General features: G+C 36.3%; 1 protein-coding gene across 1 annotated transcript in view; it reads left to right on the forward strand.

Annotated features, from left to right (window-relative positions):
• ITPK1 (inositol-tetrakisphosphate 1-kinase) overlaps positions 1 to 24,140 on the forward strand; it is a 369,408-nt gene that overhangs the window by 231,522 nt on the left and 113,746 nt on the right. The window contains exon 5 of the mRNA XM_044665036.1: positions 13,853 to 13,970. Coding sequence (XP_044520971.1) covers positions 13,853 to 13,970 — 118 coding nt within the window. The remainder of the gene's footprint in view (positions 1 to 13,852; positions 13,971 to 24,140) is intronic.

The raw sequence follows: 24,140 nt of genomic DNA on the forward strand, positions 1-24,140 counted from the left end.
AGAGTGTTCCCTAATGATGGCAACTTAGTTGGTTGTTGTTTTTGTTAACTGAGTATTAAGTTAGTAAAGAAGCAGGTCACAAATTGACCTTGGCATGCTAATCATATTCTCTACTGGTAATTGAGGAGACATTCTAGTTATAACTTCAAAAGCAGGAGTCTTTGAAGGCCATGTCTGCAAAGAGATATCAATAGCCTCCTTTTTCATTCATGACTATACATTTTGTTGTGTTGAAGTTACCCGAATTAGCCGCTGACATCTGCCATATAATTCTCTTTTAAAGTCTTGTAGCAGGCTATATGAGACCTGCTGAGGGTGTGTGGTTATGTGTGGGTGGTGGTGGTGGTGGTATTGTGAGGGAGGCATGTTGAAAATACAATATACTCATTGTGGTTGCCCTGCTGATGCAATGAATTACTCTTTTTACCATATAGTTTCATGTGCTGTTTAGTACCATTAACCTCTATTATCAGCACTAAATGACTCAATGACTGTACCATTATTATTAGGTTTTCCCTTGTAAATAGAAAGTAGAGATCTTAGCATACCTGATTATTTTATGGCCCATTCATGAATGTGAAGAGCTCTGTTTTGTATGGCTTTGGCGGAGGGGTCTTGGGATGTCAAAATGAATAAGAGGAATTGTTATATTGTTTCGTTAGTATATGTCCAAAACACTTTAACTCTGTGATGGGTAAACTACCGCCCTGGGGACAGATGGGGCCCCCTGAAATGTTCTATCTGGGCCAGCAATATTATTCCTAATTTGATGAATACAACGAGTAGGATATAATACAATGAAACTTCGAAAGAGTTGCCTTAGAAACAGATTGACAGATGAGCATTTCCTTTCCTTTGGCCCCCTCTTTAAAAAGTTTACCCATCACTGCTTTAACTGATTGCTGTCTATTTTTGGATAATTGGACTTAAAATGTTGGAACTGGAAGGAACTTTATGATGTGGGATATTTGAGATGAAAGAAGAGACTTTTCTGATTCAATTCTCATTTAATAGGTGACAGTCCAGAAAAATGAAATCCAGAGAAATTAATGAAAAAGATTTATAGACAATAAAATGCAAAATACTTGACTCATGTTCAGTAATTATATCTCATTTTTTTAAGTGTTTTATAATTTGTTAGGACATTTTCACATGTATTTAGCAGTCACAGGTTAGGTAGGGTGAAGTTACTATCTTTACTTTATGATCAGAAAAATTGTCTTGCCCAAGGTCATATAGCATCTTAATGACAGAAGAAGAAGCATATGTTTTCTGATTCAGTGCTTTCCATCCTACACATAGATATGTATAGGTTCCTCCATTGTATGGTGAGAAGAAAACTTTTGCCCAGAACAAATGCCAAATATTAGAGTGTATCACAATATGGTTGTTGATGCTTGGAATAATGAATTGATAGAAACTGGATCTTTTATCTCATGGGTAGAGGGAATTCCCAGGTAGAAGATTAACTCTGTCCCAATGTGGTTTGAAAGCTATTCTACAACTTGCAGACTTAGTGAACTGCCTGCATCTCTGAGTCTAAGGAGTCTGTCAAGGAACAGAGCCAGAAGTGGGGGACTTGAACCTGAATCTTCTTAGCTAAGCTCCTCCCCATACTCCCTGTTTTCATTCCTTTTTTCCTTCCTCTCCTCACCTCCTACCATTTAAAATAAATGGAAGAAGAAATTCCTATTCCCATTTTTAAAGGCCTCTCTTAGAAGATGGGCACTTCATTTATTATAGCATCTCATTAGATAGAATTAAGGGCATAGGGAATTAGTAAAATTTTGAAGATCTGCTGAGCACAAATCTGCAAACAAATTGACTGCCTTTTGTCAACTTTTAAGCTTCTCATTCCATGCCCAAAGAATACTTTCCCACTTAAAAGAAGATGGACATGAGACACATCTTTCTTCCCAAGTGTACTTACTTTATTTGGAGCCTTAGCTTATGCCTTCCTAACTGCCTGACATCTGCTTGCCTGGCCTCTTCATTTGTCTCAGTCTTATCCCTTTCAGAAGATCCAACTCAAGTATTCTCCTTCTCTGGACCCTTATTTCACTGCCCTATCTTTTGATGATTGCTCTCTCCAAGATCATTGAATCATTGGATGTATAATCATGAAAGAATTTTAATGATAATTTAGTTCAGGGTTGTCAAACTCAAAATAGAAACAGATCTCCTGTAGATAATGTCTCTAATCTAGTCCCAACAGCCTGCATATCACATAGGAATAAACCCATAGAGTTTACAGGCTTCTTCAAGATCACATTGTTAAGAAATGAACAGCATAGCTCACACTTGGTTGTAGGTCTCTTGAGTCCTGGTCACTATTCTTTTCATCACACCATCCTGTTATGTGCAAAGGGTATTGATTACTTTCCTCATTCAAACTGCTCATTTATCAATTAGTAGTACATCCTTTTGTTATTATCTTGCTTTATATATCTCGTTTCTCTACAGGTAGATTGCAGGCTCTTTCCAAATATAAAGACATGTACATATTTGTAGTCAAGTTCAGAGCCTTATATTTAAGTTGATCATATGGGGTCTAGGTTCCCACAAAGGCCATATAAACAAAACCAAACCTCTCAGTTAAGTCATGTGGGGTTAAATTAAGTGGGGATTTGCCTCAGTTAAGTGGGGATTTGCCACTCTACCACTATTTTTGAATTTATTGGTTAACCAGCAAAAATCATCAATGGACATGCTTTAGAAGAGGTAATTGGGCTATTTATACTCTTGAAGCTCAAAAAAAGTACATAAGTAATTTTCTTCCTTTTTATAGGCAGCTGCTCAGGGAATTCTACCAACAAGATTAACTCAAGTTTATATAGCCCATATAAGATAGTTTCAATGTTTAAAAAACATTTTGTAACAACAGATTTGTGAGAGGGGATAATACAAATATTATCCACATTTTCATAGAAGTGAAATTATTTTTCCTGGACAACATAGGCCATAAATATTTAAACTTGGATATGGTCTCAGGTTTTATGATTGCAAGTTCAGCTCTCTTTCCAGCATAGTATGGTGGAAATTGTCCGTGGTCCCTCAGCTGGGATATGATATTACTGAGACTCAAAACCCAAGTCCTCTGGGTCCAAAACACACATTTTCTATTGCACCACAGCTGGGTTAGAGATGACAACCAATTTTATATTTCAGGAAGTCCAGAGCTCAAGACATTTGGGTTCCAAGTCCTTGTGGATCTTGGCAAATGGATAAAGACAAAATAGACTTCTGGCAATATTTCATTGTCTAAAGGCTAAATAAAAGCCTACCTTCCCAGAGTGATTTGATATCAATTGGAGCCAGTATTTTCTTGATTTGTACGGCAGGGATAGGTGTGTGTTATTCTATATTCATAGGCCTTCAATGCCATAATTTAGTTTTTTGGAAGCGATACTTCTCATATTTGCCTTCATGACACCTTCATGAATTCCTTCTCCATTTAGAACAATGGTTTTGATATTTAGTTTGGCCTTATGGAGAAAGGGTTTGTTAATAATAATACTATTACCAATAATTTCACTCCTCTGGTGATTTAAATTTTAGAGATCACCTTCCTCACAACAACAGCATTTTATAGATGAGGAAATGGACTACATTTTAAAAAATGTCTTTATAAAAGGCAAAATACCCCATATCATGCGGAGTCTCACAACTACCCTTTTGAAGTAGATGTATAGGTTTTAACATCATCCCTATTTTACAGAAGGGGAAACTTAAGTCTCCTACACAAGAGACTTGTTAAGTATTCCAAGATTTTTTGTTTTTGGAATATGGGTTCAAGAAATAATGTTCTAGGGCCAGTTCAAGGAATCAGGTAAGGTCAATTACCCCACCAAACGATAGTTACCTGTTGCATTGTGCTGGACTATACACTATCCCAAGACTATCTCAAAGGAAGATGAAGAATCCATTGACAGAACTAAGCAGAAAAGGAAATACTGTTTTCAGAATCATGAATTTTTGCAAAGGAATGGGTTGTCTTAAAAGAAGAAACATTCTTTTTACCTTCCTATTCCTACAATTTGTGGCAAATTTCTTCTCTTTTTGGCCAGGTATTATGAAACAGATACTCATTTTTTGTAAAAGACTAATTTTCTCTCTTTATTGTTAAAACCTTTTGTGTCCATGTTTTTTTTTGTTTTTTTTTTTAAATAAAACCTTAACTTTTGTCTTAGAATCTTTAGTATCTGTTTTAAGGCAGAAAAATGATAAGGACTAGGTAATTGTGGTTAAGTAGTATGCCCAGGATCACACTTCTGCAATGTTATCTGAAGCCAGATTTGAATCCATTTTCAGACCTGGCTCTCTTTCTGTCCCTCCATGATTCTTTAGTTCCGGTTACCAAATGATTTTTTTTGTAGGATCCTTTTAAAAGGGACTCCACTTCTTTAGCTTCTTTTGTTTCATCTAAAATCTTACCTTTTAGATAAAGTCTTCTCCTACTCCTAATTCCAGTGCTTAGCATCAATCTTTTATCTCTAAATTGAGTGGTGTGGGTTTTAATTTGAGACAACCTTCTAATTCAAGCTAATGTGTTCGGACCTAAAGCAGGTAGGTCCATGCATGAATAGGTAGTTATGAAAGTTCAACTGAGAATCTGTACTTGGAGACGTGGATTCAAATCTTTGAACTGAACACATTCAAAATCTGTGACCATTGGTCAATTGTTTAACCCTTTTGTGCTATTCTTATTTTTCTTTTATTATCTCCCTTGATTCTATCATCTATGTTTGTCTTTTAAAAATCTAAATTGTTTGATGAGTTCCTTTTCCAACCACACTGGTCTCTTTATACTACTCTTCATAATCAAAATTGAAATTATTATTAATTCTTAATTATTATTATACTTCCTCTATAGACTTTTAGACCTTCCAATTCTGTCTTTTCTGTTAAATCTTTGAAATCTATCATTTAAAAATCTAAAATGCTCTTTTCAGCCCAGCTTTTTCTGTGATAAAATTTAAGATAAAGTGGTCACTTCTGTCACCCCAAATTCTAATAGTTTCAACTTTACCAACAAGTGCCTTGTTAGAAGTCTGTTACAGAATAAGAACTTTCTTCATTGCTTCCTCTACCTCTTGCAGAATATTACCGTGATAATACAGGATGACTTTCTTTTAACAATGAGAATACCAGCAGATATCCTCATTAATTGAGGTCCTTCATCATTCCTTTCTCATCCCTCCATTTATGTTTCCTGAACTCTGTGTCATTTGGTTTCTCCAGAAGAGGTCTGTTGTATACTCTAATGAGAGTCAGTGTCTCATTTCTGTGTCTTCTTCCTTTGATCATTACCCAAGCGTTGTGTTAAGCTCAATAGAAAGTATACATATTTATTATGTAGGAAAAAGAAAAGCTCAGAAATTCCCAAGCAAAATCTAAAAAAAAATCCTGAAATAAAACTTTAGTTGAAGATGTCTAGTTAGTCAAGAAACATTTATGAAGAAGAGCCTAATAAAATGTGTGATTACTTACACAGGAATTGTGTCCAGTGATACTGATACAAAGAGCCAAAAACAATCTCTGCTTATTAAAGATCATACAGTCTATTGAGGGAAACAATATTCAAATAACTCTGTATGAAGAACACATACAGATTAGTTTGGAAATAATCTCAATGGGATATAACTAGCATTAAGAGGGATCTAGGGATGGTTTCTTGCAGGAAGTTGAATTTTAGCAGAGACACATTTACAAAAAAAATACACAGAATGTGTGACATGAGACAAACTAGCATTCTAACACATGACAACAAATTTGAGTTCATTAGATATCACTGAGGTTTCTTGAGAATGGTACCTTATTCAAAAAGAAACCAATAGATGGAATAGAGGGCTGAGTAGCTTTGCATTTGTTTATTTAATGAATATTTAAAGGATATTCTTATAAAGCGAAAAAAAATCAGGAGTAGAAGGAAGTGAAAGCAAAGAAATCACAGAGAAATTACAGACTGAGTTTGAGGGAACCTTACAAGTACATATAGTCTAAGTTGGATCTGAAGACAAATCACTTCTTTGCTATCTCTAACGAGTTGTTATCCATACTCTTTTTTATCTCTAGTGAGAGCTAATCAATAACCTACTACCACTACACAGTCTATTTTTAGGAAATTTTTCCTTGAATTGAAATCTTCTATCTCTGATACTTTTCATCTATTTTTCCTAGTTGTACCCTTTGGAACTAAGCTAAATAGACCACTTCCTCACCCATTTAGGTCGTCATTCAGTCTTTTCTAACTTTTTGTGACCTTATGGAGCATACCAGTAATGTTCATAGTGTGTTTTTGGCAGAGATACTGGTATTATTTGCCATTTTCTTCTTAGTGGATTAAGACAAACAGAGATAAAGGGACTTGCTTAGGGTCACATATCTATTAAATGTCCAAGACCATATTTTTACTCGGGTCTTCCTAACTTTAGGCCTAGGGCTCCATCCATTGAGCTATCTAGCTACTCCATATGGGACAGCCCTTCAGATACTTGAATTTGGATATAATTTCACTCTTAAAGCTTTTCTTCTTAAGGTTAAATTTTGCTAGTTTAAAAATGGTCAATTTTATCTCATCTTGGACAGGACATCCTTGAAATCACCCATCCTATAGAAAACGGTTGTCTAAAAAATATTTTTTTATTAAGTCCTTATGTACAGAACATGAGCCCTAAGGATACAAATTGAAAGGCAGGACAATCTCTTGCTCCCCAGGAGCTTACTTTCTAATGGAGGAAACTACACATATAGAAGGTTTCAGGTACAAGTCAGATGTCAAATCCTGGGTTTTTTGCCTAGCATCATCAAATCTTTTATCTCTAAATAAAGTGGTGTGGATTTTAATTTGAGACAACCTTCCAATACAAAATGAAGTGTTCTGACCTAAAGCAAGTCCATGCATGAATAGGTAGTAATGAAAGTTCAACTGAGAAGAATTCTATACTTGGAGACTTGGATTCAAATCTTTGAGTTGAACACATTCAAAATCTGTGATCATAGGTCAGTTATTTAACCTTTTTGTGCTATTAGTCTTCTGTAAAAGGATGGGAAGGAAGAGATGATGAGTTCACTGAATATACTACAGGTTTGTTTAGAGCAGTGATGGGCAAACTACCGCCCACAGACCAGATTGGGGGAGGGGGGGGGGTCTGTCACATTATTCCTAATCTGACAAATACAATGAGTAGGATACAGTACATTGAAACTTTGAAAGACTTGCCTTAGAAACAGACTGTCAGATGAGCATTTCCTTTCCTTTGGTCCCCTCTTTAAAAAAGTTTGCCCATCACTGGTTTAGAGGAAAGTGATTTGTGAAATATAATGTGTTATATAATTATATGCTACATAATGATGAGCTATTATGATTATGGATTCTGCTGAAATCCTCCTTTAATCCTGGAGCTATTTGTTTCTGCCTTTCTCTAACCTCTTTTCTGCTGTCTCTAGTTAAAACCAGGCTTTAGTTTTAAATCTTAGAAATAGTATTTTGGAGAAGTAACCTGGCAATTGCTCCAAATGAGACTGTGTTTACCATTTGCTATGGAAACAGCCCAGGTCCTTCCTTTCTTTTCTCAGTGGTGATAAAACAATATACAGTACATATCCCTCTTAAGTAGTTTATTTGGTAATTCTAAGAGAAGTATTAAAAATTTATGAAGCTTGTGGCCCAGTAGATAGGCTGAAATGCTTATTCCACTGTGGTTGATGGATCCATTGGAAAAAACTCTTTCTTCCTCTTGGGAAAAAAATCCTTTCTTTCATAGTTCTTTATTCTCTCTAATGAATGGGTTTTAAGAATATTCCTACCAAGATCAGTGTCATTTATTCTGGATCAAAAACTTATTTTGGTGGCTGCTTTATATTTTCCCCTTTTCTTTTTGTTTTCCATTTTTCCTCCCATCAGATATGGAATTAATTTACCACTTAATCTGATTTCTATCTCCTTTTCCATCTTTACTAATAAGAGTTGCTTACTTTTATGCCCATGTGTTGCTTTTTAGTACATAATTTGGGGTTTGGTTGGTTGCTTAGGAACAACAGTCAACAGAACTTGTTGAGAAAGAGGAAGGTGACATTGGTTTTACACTCAAGAAAGTTGCTTTTTATTGCCTAAAGTATCTATTCTGGGAGCAGATGGCTGGCTCAGTGGATCGAGAGTGAGGCCTAGACAGGAAGTTCTAGGTTCAAAATCTGGCCTCAAATACCTTCTAGCTGTGTGTCCCTGGGTAAGTCACTTAACCCCCATTGCCTCACCTTTGCTGCTCTTCTGCCTTGGAACCAATACTATTGATTCTAAGATAGTAGGCTAAGGTTTGTTTTGTTTTGTTTTGTTTTGTTTTGTTTTGTTTTGAAGTGTTGGCTCTATGTGAGGCAACATGGCAGGTATGGGGATTGGCTAGATTTAGCTAACATGATTAGTTGAAATACAGACAATAGTATATGAAGGGCAGAAATGTGAAAGAAGACTATAAATAGACTGGAGCCAGATTAGAAGAGAGTGTATATATGCAAAACTGAAGAGTAGTATATAATGGAACTCAGAGGACATTCTTGGAGCATGTGGGCCTAGTCAGACTAGTATTTTAGGAAGATTATTTTGACATTGTTGTAGAGGATGGTTTGGAGAGGAGATTATAGAAAACTAGGAGTCAAAATTGAAGAGAGAATATAGAAAGAGAAGAGAACCCACAATTTAGAACCGTGGAGGATTCCTACTTTTAAGGAATGGGATTTGGTTCAAACTAGCAGAGGAGACATATGTCTGCCACCAGACAGATGAGAACTAAGAGTGAAGAGGTGTCCCAAAAATCAAGGGAGGAGAGAGTACCCAAGATGAAGGGATTAATTGAGACTGTCAACTAATAGAGTAGTCGAGAGATAGTAAAGAAACTATTGAATTTATCATTGAAGAAATTCTTGATGTATACTAGGAGAAAGCAATTTCATTTGAATTGTTAGGTTCACAAAATGTAGGCAACTTTTTCTAGCTATATGGAGAGGGAGAAGAGGTTGAGACCTTTAGGGAATGGTATGACCAAAGAGGATATTGTTTTGTTTTAAGAGTATGGAAGAGACCCATGAATACGTATAAGCAGTAGGGAGAAATATCAGGTTTGAGAGTGACAAAATGAGCAAATTCTTTAAAGAATTTGGGACCCTGATACAGGATCAAAAAGTATTAGTAGAGGAATGTCCCTCAGAAAGAAGGGCCACCTCTTCCCCTGAGACTTGAGATGATATTGATGAATTTTGAGATGTAGTATAGGATAAATGAAGCTCATGTCAGATGTTTATTTTCTTGATAAAGTACGAGTGTGTGTGAAGGAAATTACTCTTTTGGGGTCTCTCACTTGACATTTCCTGTGGACCATTTGACCTAGAAGCCAGGACTGTATGAAGAAAACCATTGGGTAATTTAGTTCAGGAGGATAGAATTGCAGCCGGAAAAAGGTAGCCATAGAGCCAAAGAGGACAGGACAGAGGGCAGGGGGAACACCTCCTTGACTGGCCCCTTGGGCGGCAAAGGCAAAGGAGAGAACCATGGTTGACTCCAAAGGAGTCATATGTGATATGTGAGAGTTAATGAGTGGAGAAAAGATTTTATAAATTGAGGAAAGGGGGAAGTCGGGCTCTTGGTTTCTGCGTTGTAGTGCTGACTGGATCTCTTTGTGTGTATAGCTAGAAGGCCTGTTATGTTGGTCTTAGGATAGCCAGCTAAATACCTTTTATATCTTGCTCCTATTTTTCCCTCTTTTTCCCTCCCTACTACTTTTCATTTAATAAAATTATTAATTTAAGGACAGTTTCATAATTTTAATTCTTACAGAGATAAGATCTAAGGAGAAGTAGGTAAAGGGTTGTACTAGAAGAACGGCTACTCGGGGGAAATTGTGGTAGAATTAAATATTTTGGGTACCATTTAGCTTAGATTATGCTTTTTAAAAAACTAAGGTAAACTCAGGCTGTGCTATTTTTCCTATTTGTAGGAGTAACTTACAAATGGGAATGTGTTTGGTAAGGCTTCAATTCCTGGATGTTATAATGAAGATGAAAATTAGGTTTAGGAGGAATGGGACAGAGGAAGAGAAAAAAGAATAGAAGGTTATAGTCAGAGAAAGGAATTGTAGAGTTTCGGATCATGGAGTCAGGGTAGTAATGGATGATGGTATGATTGAAGGTCAGTCTGTTTACCTGAAGTGTCATGATGTTGAGTGTCATGGGATATGAAGTTGTGGAACTGGGAAACCAGTGTTTGATTGGGAAGTAGGAAGGCAGGTTCTGGAGCTAGATTTGCTTGAATACCTTGAGAAGGGCCACCTATCTGCCTTTTAAAAAAAAAAAAAAGAAAGAAAAGGCTAATAATAGCTAGCATTTATATGGTTTGGAAAGCTCTTTAGGTGTTATCTCATTTGATCCTCACAACAGCCTATTATTTTCTGCCAATTTTTTTTTAAAGAGATAAGTGGGGTGAAAGAGCTTAGATTTGCCTCAGGACACAAAACTGGTCAGTGCCTACAGCAAGTCTTCTTGACTTCCAAGTACAGCTGCTTGAGGGCCAATAAATGATGCTATCTAGTCTCTAATAAAAGGTGATATTGATGAGAATGGTATGATCCTCTGAAATAGAGAAGTTTCAGGGTGACAGCACTGAATGGGTTAGGAGATGCAAGATACATGCTTAATTTCTTCTTGATCCAATCTTTGTGTGCATGTGGGTGATAGAAATGTGGATGGGAGAAAGATGAGGTAAATGTCCAGAGCCAGCACTTGTAGTTGTTGGCCATTGATGTGGTGTTTGGTTAGAAGACAGACTCTGTTAATAGAAGATAATATATTCATAATGAATATTCAGCAGAAGTTTTTTTAAAATTTCATCCCTAAATGACAGATGAATTTCCAAGGGTCTCCTATATGCTCATATCCCACACCTCTCCCTTTCTGCTTGCTCTCTCCTTGATAGCACTTAATGACCATTCCATTCATGTTTATCTTAGAAACCATTTACAGGAAATACAAAGATGGAAAAAAATGACCTAGTCCTTTCAACACTTCACTTATAAAGTCATAAAGGATGCAAGGTAGAAGTCAATAAATGAAAAACAAAAAGCCAGAAAAAAATGATCTAGAAAAAATTAGAGGATCTTACTTTTATCTAGGGGATACAAAGCAAGACTTTGGAACATCATGACTCCTTAGCTGAACCATGACTAGACTTCATCTCTGAATATGGCATGTGAGCATGCATTATATGTGTCTGTCCATGTATGCTTGTCTCCCCTGTTCAGAATGATAATGTCATGTTGGGCAAATCTCAAAGTGAGTTTTTTAAAAAGAGTAAAGGCAGTTTACAAAAGAACTTTTTAAAAAGGATCATATGAACAAAAAGAATATGAAAGGGCCTAAATTGCACAAGATAATGATGTAACAACAGATGAAAGTCAAGAAAATAAGGGCTGTCAGACCTTTATTGTGTTTTTTTCACTATCCACTAGTATCTCCCTACTTTCCTAGACAGGATAGAGTACTCTGGAGAGTTGGCATGTGCTCATGGTAAAGGCTTTGGGTTTCTAAAGCCTGGCAAATGAGAATATTTATGTTCAAAGGCAGGCATCACATTGTGGAAAGAGCTTGATTTGAAGTGTGAGAACTTGATATTTTTTGCTGTATTTACTAGGTAGCTATGGGATCTTGGACAAGTTCCATCTCATCTCTTAGTCTCAATGCACTTATTTGTAAAATAGAGACAATTTATCCTACCCTTTCTATGTCATAGGCTAGTTGTGAGTATATAAAAAGATGCATATGAAAAGTGTTTTCAAAAGTATTAAGGATTTAAAATGTATTAAAGTCACCTGGACTGGAAATCTCATCATGGAACCATTAAAGAAATAGAATGGTGCCAGTGAAGTAGACAAATGTTCCCATTTTCAAAAAGGTCAGAGATGTGAATCATGGAAACTAAAAACCAGTAAGCTTGACGTCCATTCCTGGCAACATGTTAGAACAGATTATTAAACTGATACAATATGACCAATTTAAAGAAATGGCGATTGCCAGCTAGCTAGAGCCCAAGACTAGGTTGTGCCAAACTAGGTTTTTTCCCTTGCCCAGGTTACATTATTATATATCAGAAGGAGGATTTGAAACCAGCATTTCCTGACTAAGGATGAGGCCTCTGTGCAATATGGAAGCAGGTAGGTGGTATAGTGGATAGAGGATTGGGCATGGAGTTAGTAAGACCTGAGTTCAAGTCTTGCCTTGGACATTTACTAGCCATGTGACTCGGGGAAAATCACTTACCCTGTTTGCCTCAGCTTTCTCCACTGTAAAATGGGAATAAGAATATCACCTACTTCCCTGGGTTTTTGTAACATGCTTAGCACAGTGCCTGACACATAGTAAGCACTATATAAATAGTTATTATTGTTATAAATATTATTAATATAGAATTAATGTTATATATGTAACAAACATAACCAGATTATAGTAATGCATAAGCATATTATTATAGAATAATTCTAATACTAATAGTACTTCTTAGCATTGTGGTATCTTCAACATTATATTTATAATGTGCTTGGTAGAGATTAATATACTACAGTGCTAATTGTTGTTATTGTGTTTGTTGTTACTATTATTATTTTATCATGATACTGGTAGATGATGGTAGTGGTGGTGGTTATTATTATTGTTCTTTGCTTCTCACTTTTCAATTCAGGGAGTTTAATTGAAGAATCAAAACCTAGAAATATTGTGATCTAGAAAGTTTCAGAGGTGTGTGAATTCGGCCTTAAGGCAGTTTATAGACTCACCTTTTTAAGAAAGTATGGCAGTATTGCTTGAATTCCTTTTCTTTAAGCAATAGGGTAGAAAGGGGATGAGGACTGTGAGGGCAATATGGCAGGAAGAAGTGATGGCAATGAAGCATTGTCAGTTACCTTGTCCAGCCAGATGTGATGAGTTCTTACCCATGTGAAATAAGACTGAAATGGTATGGTGGTACAACTTGTAGAAGGTCTTGAATTGCTTTTAATTTTGCTTAGGGGACATTAGTAAGTTCCTGAAGACTTACCTAGTGTGGTCTGGTGTCATGGCTGAGCTAGAATGAGAAACTGAGCTTCTTGCCTCTCCTCGCTTAGCTATTTTCTAGTGGTTCAAAGTATGTGATTCTCATATCTACAATAATATTGTAAATAGGCAGATTACATCACAATTTTCCTGTATTTTTTGCCTAGCACAATACCATAGTAGGTACCAAGTAAATACTTTCTTCTTTGATTTTTGACAGCACCTGACTTAATAGTTGGCATATAAAGAGGCAACATCTTTTAGTTGAATGAGAACTTAACTTGGCATTAGCATTTAAAACTAGTCACATGACCTTGTTCAAGTCATTTCATGTCTGTGACTATTTCAACCCCTTCTTTAAAATGAGAATCATATTTATACATCCTATTTCATGGTATGATTATGAGGAAAGTGCTCTGAAAACTTACAGAAATGAACATTAATGGAAGCTCAGTTAATGACTTCTTTAATCAAGATTTTTTTTGTCTTCATTGGAGAGAATCCAAGACTTTTTTTTTGGCTGAACTGCAACTTCCAGATAGCAAATATCCGTTACTGATTAATAATAATTACCATTTATATAGCAGTTTTTGGTTTGCAAAACAGTAAAATGTTTTTTCTTTTGATCCTCACAATAACCTCGTGAGGTATGTGTTCTTGTTCTTGCTTGCCAATGAGGAAATCCAACTAATAAATGATTGATCTTCTTGCCTGATGAGTCTAGTATTCCATCCACTATGCCACTTGACCTCCTTTTAAATGAAAATATTTTTCCATTCAGGAATACATTGATGCTCATCCTGAGACCATCATTCTGGATCCACTCCCTGCCATTAGGACCCTTCTAGATCGATCCAAGTCTTACGAACTTATTCGGAAGATTGAAACCTATATGAAAGGTAAGTTGATATCAATCTAAGCAAGTTCCTTGTTTTCCACCAGTTTTGCAGGAGAGGGACTAGTTTACACCCAGTGGGACAATCATCTGAGAAACCTGATCTTCTCTGGGAGCTTCCAAGCATAGCTGACTGAAATTAATTGGGAGACTGTTTGGTTTGGCCAGGAGAAACGTCTTGTGGGGCATAATCTCTTCTTAGTAGACAGGCAAGGTTTGGTAATAAGAGCAGGAAGCTGTTTTTTTTTACGTCAATAAAACAGTCTTTGGATGATTTCATAAATGCTGGGAGGACCTAAATTGCATTGAAACACACATATAAAGAAGCAGGCAATGAAATATTGCAACAGTGAAATCAGCTTGTAATGTTATATAACAGGATAAAAAGAGAAAAAAGTCAAGGCACTTTTGATCAAACACATCAAGACATGTAAACTCAGGCCCTCTAAAGGGTACTATTTGTTCTTCATAAATGGGGACATTTCCTCTCCCCAATGCTAGCCCATCCAGGGACTCTTGGTACTGATAATCTACTGCTCAGCCATTTCAGCTTTGTTAGAATTATTTTCTTTCAGGGTGTTTATAGGAGTTTGGCTTTTTTGGAAACCCTCCTGGTGATATTTGAATCACATTTCTTCTACACTGACTAAATATTACACAGTGCAAGCCTTGTTTGAGGATAATGTAAATACAGTGCTTTCTTAGGGTCTTGGTGATTTCTATCTCATTCTTTAAACAACCTCAGGGAACAAAGAAAGGCATGTTGGGATCCTCACATGGGGTTCCTTGCTCATTTTGTTTCTTGTCTTGATTATGGAACCTGACCTCCGAGCCCATTTTGGCCATAAGGGGAAACCTTATGATAGAATATGGAAGGTTCAATGTAATCCCATCCCTTATAATATAATAACAACTCAGAAGTATGTGCCCTGCTGAGAATGGGTCAAGGTGCCTCTTCTTTCTATTCAAGATGACGTTTATTAAGTAATTAGCTGCATTGGCTAGAAAGAGTCAGACCTCTCTTCTGATTGAGTGGTATTTTTGAAAGAACCCTGAAGCTAGTAATAGTTGGGAGACTTGAATTCAAAGCCTGGCTATTCTGTTGGATACTGTGGAGTGCTTCTATGGGGCTGTTTCGCTCCTCAGTTTATAAAAAGAAAGGATTGGATTTCTTTGACTCTTATTCCTCTGTGATTCCATGGTTTTGTGTTTCCCTTAGAGGAGAGATAGCATGAAGCATATAGTAACAGTGGTGTAGAATGTTAGAACTGATAGGGAGGTGACTTGGAAATCATTTATACCTGTGACAGATGGAGAAATTTGGAAGACAATAATTGAATTATACAAAGTTGCATATCTAGTAAGTGCAAAATTAGGACTCAAAACCAGATTTCCTGATGCTAAGTCTTGTGACTAAGCCCATCTCTTGACTCTATCTCCTGTACTATCATCTCTAGGTGATTTACTTTTCTAGATGAGACAACTTTTATAATGAAAGTCTTTTATTGTATAACTATAACATTTCTCCCTAATAATAGCTAACATTTAATGGTGTGCCAGGTACTGTGCTAATTCTTTACCAATATTACCTCATTTGATCCTTACAAAAGCCCTGAGAGGTAGATGCTTCTTATATTATCCCATTTTACTACTACTACTGCTACTACTGCTACTAACCTACCATGCTACCTGTCCATTCCATCATTAGTATAATGCCTATTATTTTCTAGGCACTTTCAAAGCATTTTTCAAATATTATCTTAATTGAGTCTCAAAACAACTCAGAGAGGTAGGTCTTGTTATTATCTCCATTTTATAAAAGAGGAAACTGAAGCAAATAGGTTAAGTAGCAGGTCTAAGGTCACATTGCATAATAATTTTCTGAGGCTGGATTTGAACTCAGTTCTTCTTGACCCTAGGCACAGCTCACTATCATTCCACCTAGCTGCCATATAGGAAGACTTGGAAGTCATCCTTAAAATGATAAATCACCTAGAGATGATAGTATAGGAGATAGAGTCAAGAGATGGGCTTAGTCAGTTATGAAATGTTAATTTTGTCCCAGAGATATCCATCCACTCTAGCCCTCAAAAAGGCCAGGAATGATTTGCCCAGTAGCCAGAAATAGAAAGAAAACTTCCCCTTCCCTTAAGGACTCTAAAACAGAAGCCTAAGAGGTATACTCCCTTCTAAGTTCAAATGTATAGGAAGGATTCTGTCTTTAATCTATACATTTGTAGTTGTAGAGTGTAGTATATTTGAGTTTTTTTATTTGAAGTCAGAACATTTAGTCTTTTCCAGTTTGGGTTTTTTGTTTTTTTTTGAGACATACTCATTAGATTTGTTAAATTAGCAACAAATTATGATAGTATACGTGTGTGTGTGTGTGTGTTTTTAAATAGTATTATAATGCTTAATATACATCATATTAAAAAGCCATATAGCCCTCTTGTGTCCAGAGATCATAAAACAAGAGCAGTTTGAGGTAGATTTTTTATTTTTTTAATGAATTTTAAAAACACATTGAGAAGATCACCAAAGCAAGCTTAACCAATGCCATATTCCCGAAGTTTGGAACCAGAGTTGTTTGGCTTTTCTAGTTACTAATCCTGGATAAATCACCCTCATGGGGCCTCACATTTTTTCATCTGAAAACAGGAATAAGGATACTTTAGTGTTGATTTGAGGATGATGAGAGACTATAAAGTATCATGGCATAATGAACCTTGGCTCTGTAGTTTGAAGACCTAGGTTCAAATTACACTTTGATCACTAATCCCCAAAGTCTCTTACAGCTCTTAAATCTGTTGATCCTCTGAAACATGACCATTTCAGTAGTATTGTTTATGTTATTATTGATTCCATTGGTTTGGTAGTAAACAGTGCAGGGAGTCTGTTTCCAACAAATTTGATTTCTTTGCTTCCTTGTGCAGTTTTCTTTCATTGTGCTGAGAATGGTAGAAGAATATTGGCCTTGGATTAAGATAACCTAGGTTGACATCTTATCTCTAAAATGATCACAGGGTGGTTGTTAGGACAGTATTTTTTTTTTTAACTCTGAAGCCCTTCATAAGAATCGGCTTTGTCCTCAACCATAACATCTCTTCAAAATTTTTTCAAATTGTTGCTATGGTAGCGGGAAAGGAAAGAATACTCCTTTATTAAGTGCGCCAGGCACTATGCCTAAGAGCTTTACAAATATGATCATTTGTTCTTCACAGTAAACCTGAGAGGTAGGTGCTATATTATCCCCACAGTTTAGAAACTGAAGTAGACAAGTTGAAGTGTTTTGCCCAGGGAGTCATAGCTAGTGTCTGAACCTGGATTTGAAATATGTTGCCCCTGAACTAGGCCCAGAGCTGCATTTACTGTACCCCTGGCTGCCCCGTATGCAAATCTATTGTCTATCTTAAGGAAAAGAGCAAAGACAATGTCCAATTTTTGCTTTATCTAGCATCTATGTGGTAGGAGTAGTTTCTACTACTAATTTGACTGGGACCTATGGACTGGAATATCCTTGACACATTAACTGTTGGTTTTTCTGTACAATGGCAATAAAATGATCCTAAGACTCCATTGGTTCATTGAACTAAGGCTTGAATCCTTAACAAAACTTCCTTATTGCTTAGTAGATAAAGCTCTGCCCTTTGTAAAGGAGAGTAGTTGGGGCTCCTCAGACTTAATTCCCCTGCCAGTCAGCACAGTCATCTTCTGGGCCCACCACTGTGGCAAATATAGAGGTGGGAAGGAGCTGTTCCCCAAGGGATCTGTTCTTTAATTGCTGAATTTTTTTCCCGTACTATTATTGAGGAAACTTCCTTTCGTTAAAGATTCTGTTGTCTATGAGTGTCTTGTTTCATCATTTCATTCTAGTACTGAGTCTTAACTACCTACCTAGAGAACAGGTTATACATACAGATAGAGATGGGGGTGGAGTGCTTTGTTTTGTTTTTGTTTTAGGTTTTTGTTTTTATTTTCGTAAGAGTGGATGAAGGAAAGAATTAATAGCCAGAAAGTCACCTGTTGCAGATGGTTTTATTGATGTTATCATAACCAGTGGGCTTCCTTCATGCTGTTCTTATTTGTCCCTTAATATAAAGATACCTGATGATAGCTGGTTTGAATTTTCAGGCAGAACAACTCTTGTTGGTGTGAAAAGTCCTTGATTTTTTTCAACATGCTTAGATATGATTGCCAGAGAGAGACATATGTACCCTCTGGACTGTCCACAAATATTTGTTAACTAAGACTATAAGAACTGACTTGGTTCCATGCCAAAAGGAAATGTTCTGAGGGCTGACGTTGAATATGCCTTTTATCGCATTTGAATTTAGTTAAAGGAAGAAAGTCAGAGGTCATGACTTCTAGAGCACTTTCCTATGCTCTGTTGAATTGTTAAAATTGACCATTCAGAAGCCCTTGCCTATTCTGACTGAGGATACCATTTAAACAAGAGGGTGTGTGTGTGTTTGTGTGTGTGTGTGTACTATATATAATAGTTCTTAACATTTAGCAGGCCAGAGTTGAGAATAGTTTCTTTATTTTTAAAATGAATCAAATGAAATGTTACTGTCCCCAAATTTTAACATTTTGCATTGCATACAGGCTCACTCCATTGATTCTATCATTAATTTTTGTTGGGGGTAAGGGAGAAGTAGGTGGGCAAAATTGAGCCCTAAAGAGTAGGAATGAATCAAAGGAGTCTGAAAGAGTTTTAATTCTTTTATTCATAGCATAGCTTTTCTTTATTCACCAGCATATAGACTCAGATTGCCCCAAATATTATGGGAGCTTGTTTGCTTCTTTGTCATCAGGACTTCCCTGGGAGGCTTCTTTACTTCTGTTTTTTTAGACCAGCATCTGCCCTAGTCACATGTCACTCTGATCATAGGATTTCAGGTCTTAGAGCTGGAAGGGATTTTAGAGATCATCTAGGCCAGGCATACTTAAACTTCTTTTGAATCATTCATCCTCTTAACAGTCTGGTGAAGAGTCCCTTTCTGAGAATAAGGTTTTTAAACAGCAAGATTGAATACATGTAATCTGGTGGCCAAGATCTGTAGTAGTGATAAGTATAAATGTAATAACTGTATCTGATAGGAATATGATAGGAAAATGTGATTTTGATGGATGAGAAAATCAAAGGTACTGGTTTGTTGTGCATATTCATAATTGAAGGAAACTAATTTTCACCTAGAATTTAATGAAAAGTTTTTTTTTCCCCCCTCTGTCCATGTTCAAGGAAGTCCAAAAATTTCTTCATGGATTCTTTGATCCATAACTCCAGATCCAGTCTAAATTTCACAGAGAAGGAAATTTAACCCTCAGATTGTGAATTCTTTCTACTACAAAGGCATCATCTTCTTAAGTTCACACTTAAGTTAACTTTGGTCAGCAGCCATGGTGGGGGTAATAAGGGGTAAACATTTAAGTGCCTACTATGTTCCAAATATCATGCTGCATGCTTTACAGATATTTCCTTTGAAGGTAGGTGTTATTATTATCATCTTCATTTTACAGTTGAGGAAACTGATGCTGACAGAGGAGAGTTTATTTGGCTTAATCAGCTACTAAGTGTGTTTGAGGTTACATTTGAATTTGGGTCTTCTAGACTCCAGACCCAGTACTCATCATCCATCAGGAGTTTTGATAACCAACTTATATTTCTTCTCTCATTTTTGACTCATTTGCAGAACAGTGGTACTAGTCAGATGTTGAGTCTAATGAATGATCTTGCCTTAACAATGGAACTGAATGCCAGATTTCCTATTTCTGCCACTTAACTACTTGGATTAGAGTACTTCTAATGACTCCAAATCCATAATTTCACCTGTCCAGTTTTCCCCCACTTCTCTGATTTTTCTTTTATGACTTATGTGTCTCCCCCAGAAGATGATTTTTCTAAAAGTTTGTGACAATGAGTTTTTCAGTGGAATAATAAGGTTATTTATCAGGTGTTTCCACTCAAGAAAATGTGGTGGAAAATGTTCTTATTAGGGTTGCTTGTAAGAGAATACTATGATTCTAAATGGACTACAAGAAATATTCCATTTTCCTTTGTGGAAACACCTTTTCTCATATGTTAAGGCCCTATCTAGAAAACCAGTGAAGCCCAATTTCTAGCACTTTAAAACGTAACTTATAGCATGGCAAGGAAATCCATTTGGAAAGCCCTGCATTTTCTGTTGTCTTACATCTTCATGACCTCATCCCTCATCATTTGCATTGGAATGATATTCAATTTAATTAGGTAACAGATGATGCAAGGGTATTCTGTGCTCTACCTTCATAAATTTGTAGTCAGTGTTAGAACTGGAAGAAACCTTAGAGCCTTTGGTATTTGAATTGGAATGGATCCTATAAGGGAAATTGAATAGAAATCGAATAAACATTTCTGTAGTGCCTGCTATGTGCAAGGTACTGGGCTAAGCATTTTACAAATATTCTCTCATTTGATGTGGCAGCAGAACTTTTGGAACAGAGAACCTTGAGGCACCTTGGAGCTTTGGCTTTTTGAACATAGAACATTGGAACATTAGAGCTAAAAGATTCTTTTAAGATTCTTTTGTCCAAGTCTTCACCCATTGATAGATGAATCACTAAACAAGCATTTATTAATCATCTACTCCCTGCCAGTCCCTGTGCTGGAGATACTAGTGCAAAGTCCCTTCTTGCAAAATGAGGAAAGGCAACAAGTGCATATAAGTTATATAGAGAACAGACAAAAAGAAAAATATAAAACTAGTTAAATACAAGATAGTTTAGATGGTAAGGTAATAGTAGTTGGGAGAACTTGTCAATCTTTCAATGTCAATAAGGATTTATTATGAACTATATTATATACATATTAAGAACTATAATGTGCCATAGAGTGGCTAGGTGGCTTATTGGTTAGAACACTGGTGCTGGAGTTAGGAAGACCCTGGTTTAATTCAGAGATTTACTAGTCTGTGACCCTGGGCAGATCACTGTTTTCCTTAATCCACTGGAGAAGGAAATGGGAAACATTCTAGTATCTTTGCCAAGAAAATTTCATTGGCAGTAACATAATGGGGTTCACAAAGAGTAGGATGCTTATTAAACAGCTTTGTGCCAGGCCCAGTACTGATCACTAAGCATTTAGGATATAGTGAAAGGAAGAAAATAGCCCCATTCTCAAGGAGCTCACAGTCTAATTAGGGAGGCAGCATATAAACAGTTATGAACTAACAATATTTGTATCTTATCTAAGTAGATAATAGATAAATTGGGAATACTCTCATGTAGTCAGGCTAAGTGGTGTAGTGAGGAAGACTCGAGTTCAATTTTGCTTAGACACAGTAGTTGCTCTACCCAAGGCAAATCACTTAACCTCTACCTCAGTTTCCACAGTATATAATGGAGAAAATAATAGCACTTAGCTTTCAGGGTTCTTGTGAGGACAAGTAAGTATTATTTGTAAAACTTCTAGTGACTGGCACATAGTCGACTATATCAATATTAGTAATAATGGTGGTGGTGGTGGTGATAGCAGCATTACAATTAAGAAAGGTTTATAGTAGGAGGTAAAATTTTAGCTGGGACTTCAAGAAGAAAAAAGTTTCCTGGGGCAGCTATGTGGCTTAGTAGATAGAGGGTTCAGGCCTGGAGATAGGAAATCCTGGATTCAAATGTGGCATCAGATACTTCCTGACTGTGTGATCCTGGGCAAGTCATTTAACCTCATTTATTTAGCCCTTACCACTTCTCTATCTTGGAAATGATCCTGAGTATCAATTCTAAGACAAAAGAAAGGGTTTAAAAGAGGAGGAGGAGAAGAAGAAAAAGAAGAAGAGGAAGAAAGGCTTCATATAGAAGAAGTTCTTGAGCCATATCTTGAAGGAAGAATGATATTTTTTAAGGTCACTCCACTCCCCTGGGAATAAAACTTTTAAGTTTTTCTGCACTTTCCAACTATGCCACTGCCAACTGCATCTGTCATCAACATGGGTTGCGGCTAAAACATAAGTGAATTAAAAATGTACAGGAAGAGCTTGTGTTCTGTGTGTCAAATTCCAGTTCATTTTCAGGGAAGCAGATTTGTCACTTCCTTTTTTGTTACTCCTATAAGTGTGGGAGCTGTGTTCAACATATGGTAAATTCCTGTAATTACATTTTAGGTTTCGCTGCATAATTGAACCAACCCAAAGTGACATAGCTTTCATTTTGGAAGACAGAGCTTTTAAAGGCTCCTTGGAATTAAAATTACTTTCACAACTATTTCAGCTCTTTACTGATCAAGGAGGCTGGATCATCCTTTACTTTACTTTGGGGGATAGGAAAGAATTGACAGTGTGTTGAGCTACTCTGGAAAAATTGAGAAATGATGGTTCCCTGTTTGGGGGTTGAGGAAGGAGGTAAGTTAGGGCTTGGATAGAGTCACTTGATAGCTGATTGTCTCTCATGAATAGAATAACAGGTGCCTGTAGCTAAGGCTGGAAGGACCCTGAGGTGTATAGTAAAGGTGTGTCTGACTCTAGAAAACAGGAAAATTCAGACCTAAACACAATGGGCCACCTGTTATCCTTCCCTTGACAAAACAGTTACTATTAAAAGGTAACTTCAGAAAATGATTACGTGTAATTGGGAAATAAAATATCTTAAAAAAAAACAACAACCTGGATCTGAACCTGTGCTCTGAAAAATCATTACCTGTATATTCTCATAGGCAAGTCATTTTATATCTCTTGGCCTCAACCTGTCTTCATCTACAAAGTGGGAATAATTATACTTGCAGGATTGCTAGAAGGAAAGCAGTTTGTAAAGTTAGGTAAAAGTTCTTTATAACTATGGAGTAATGAGGAAATAAAGTGCTGATAGTGTCCATCCTTCAGGGAACTAAAAAATTTAAAAATATAGAGAACTAGCAGAAGCAATTAAAACCTTGTGGGAACTGGGTATATGGTATATGCCATCCATTTTGTCATGCCTGGTATCAGCAGTATTGTAAGGATGACTTCATTGAATCTGCATACGTGAGCTAATCCATTTATTCATCTGTTATTCTGGAGTCCATAGAATATGAAATATCAAACGGTAATATCAGGGTAGTGATATTAATCCATTTCTACATGACTTCCATCAAAAAAGATGAGAGTGAAGTAATTAGTAATAATAATGATGATGATGATGGTGATTTTGAAGATAAAATCCATCCCAAATTTCCTTAGTTGGGCCTAGTGTTTCCAGACTTTCAAGTTAAATAGCTGAGGCTAAGGACTGGTATGTTAGTCAAAAAAACTAAGCCACAGTGTTAAGAGTATCCCATTTATCTGAAGATCACTGGAAAGCTTAATATTAAGAGAAAGAGGAAAGCACATGGACATTCCTTGATGTAGTTAGAAACAAATTAGGACAGTGATGGGCAAACTTTTTAAAGAGGGGGCCAAAGGAAAGGAAATGCTCATCTGTCAGTCTCAAAAGTTTCATTGTATTATATCCTACTCATTGTATTCGTCAGATTAGGAATAATGTCACTGGCCAGGATAGAACATTTCAGGGGTTGGCATCTGGCCCGGGGGCCATAGTTTGGCCATCACTGAATTAGGAGATTGTCCAGGGGCTGGCTTGGGATATGTTTTCCTACTTTTTGATTTCTTAAAAAAAATAAAATCTGAATTTCAGGCATATAAAGGAGAATAGAAAAAAGAAAGTAATACAAAAATTCAAATTATCTATAAAAATTATCTATAGCTAGTTTAAAAATACAGACACACACAGGTCTCTTTCTGCTTCTTTGTATTTATTTTTAAAACTTTCTTTAGTTCTTAAAAACAAAACAATTCTTTTAGTTCTCTTCCATGCATTTAAAAAAAATAACAATCACCTATTTTATTTTTTCTTCATTGTTTTTAGACAACCCTTTCACCATCTCCTGCCATTTCTTCCCCCCTCCCCCCCAATGAAAAAGAAAAACACAATCCCTAAAATAAAAAATTTACACATTTTCCATATCCTAAAATGGTACATGAGCTCTTGGAAGTTCAAGGCTGTGCTACCTGTATCTGCTGCAAGTAGGAAAGAAGTTTGTCAATTTCAATCTTTTTATAGACTCCTAAACAAAAAAAATATGCAAACTAGTATTTTCATGTTAAATTTCTTATTATTTCATGAATTGTATTTCTTTAAGTTTAAGGAAAAGGTGGAAGAGAAAGGA

Source organism: Gracilinanus agilis, chromosome 2, assembly GCF_016433145.1.
Source record: "Gracilinanus agilis isolate LMUSP501 chromosome 2, AgileGrace, whole genome shotgun sequence".
In the NCBI taxonomy this organism is placed as follows: Eukaryota; Metazoa; Chordata; class Mammalia; order Didelphimorphia; family Didelphidae; genus Gracilinanus; species Gracilinanus agilis.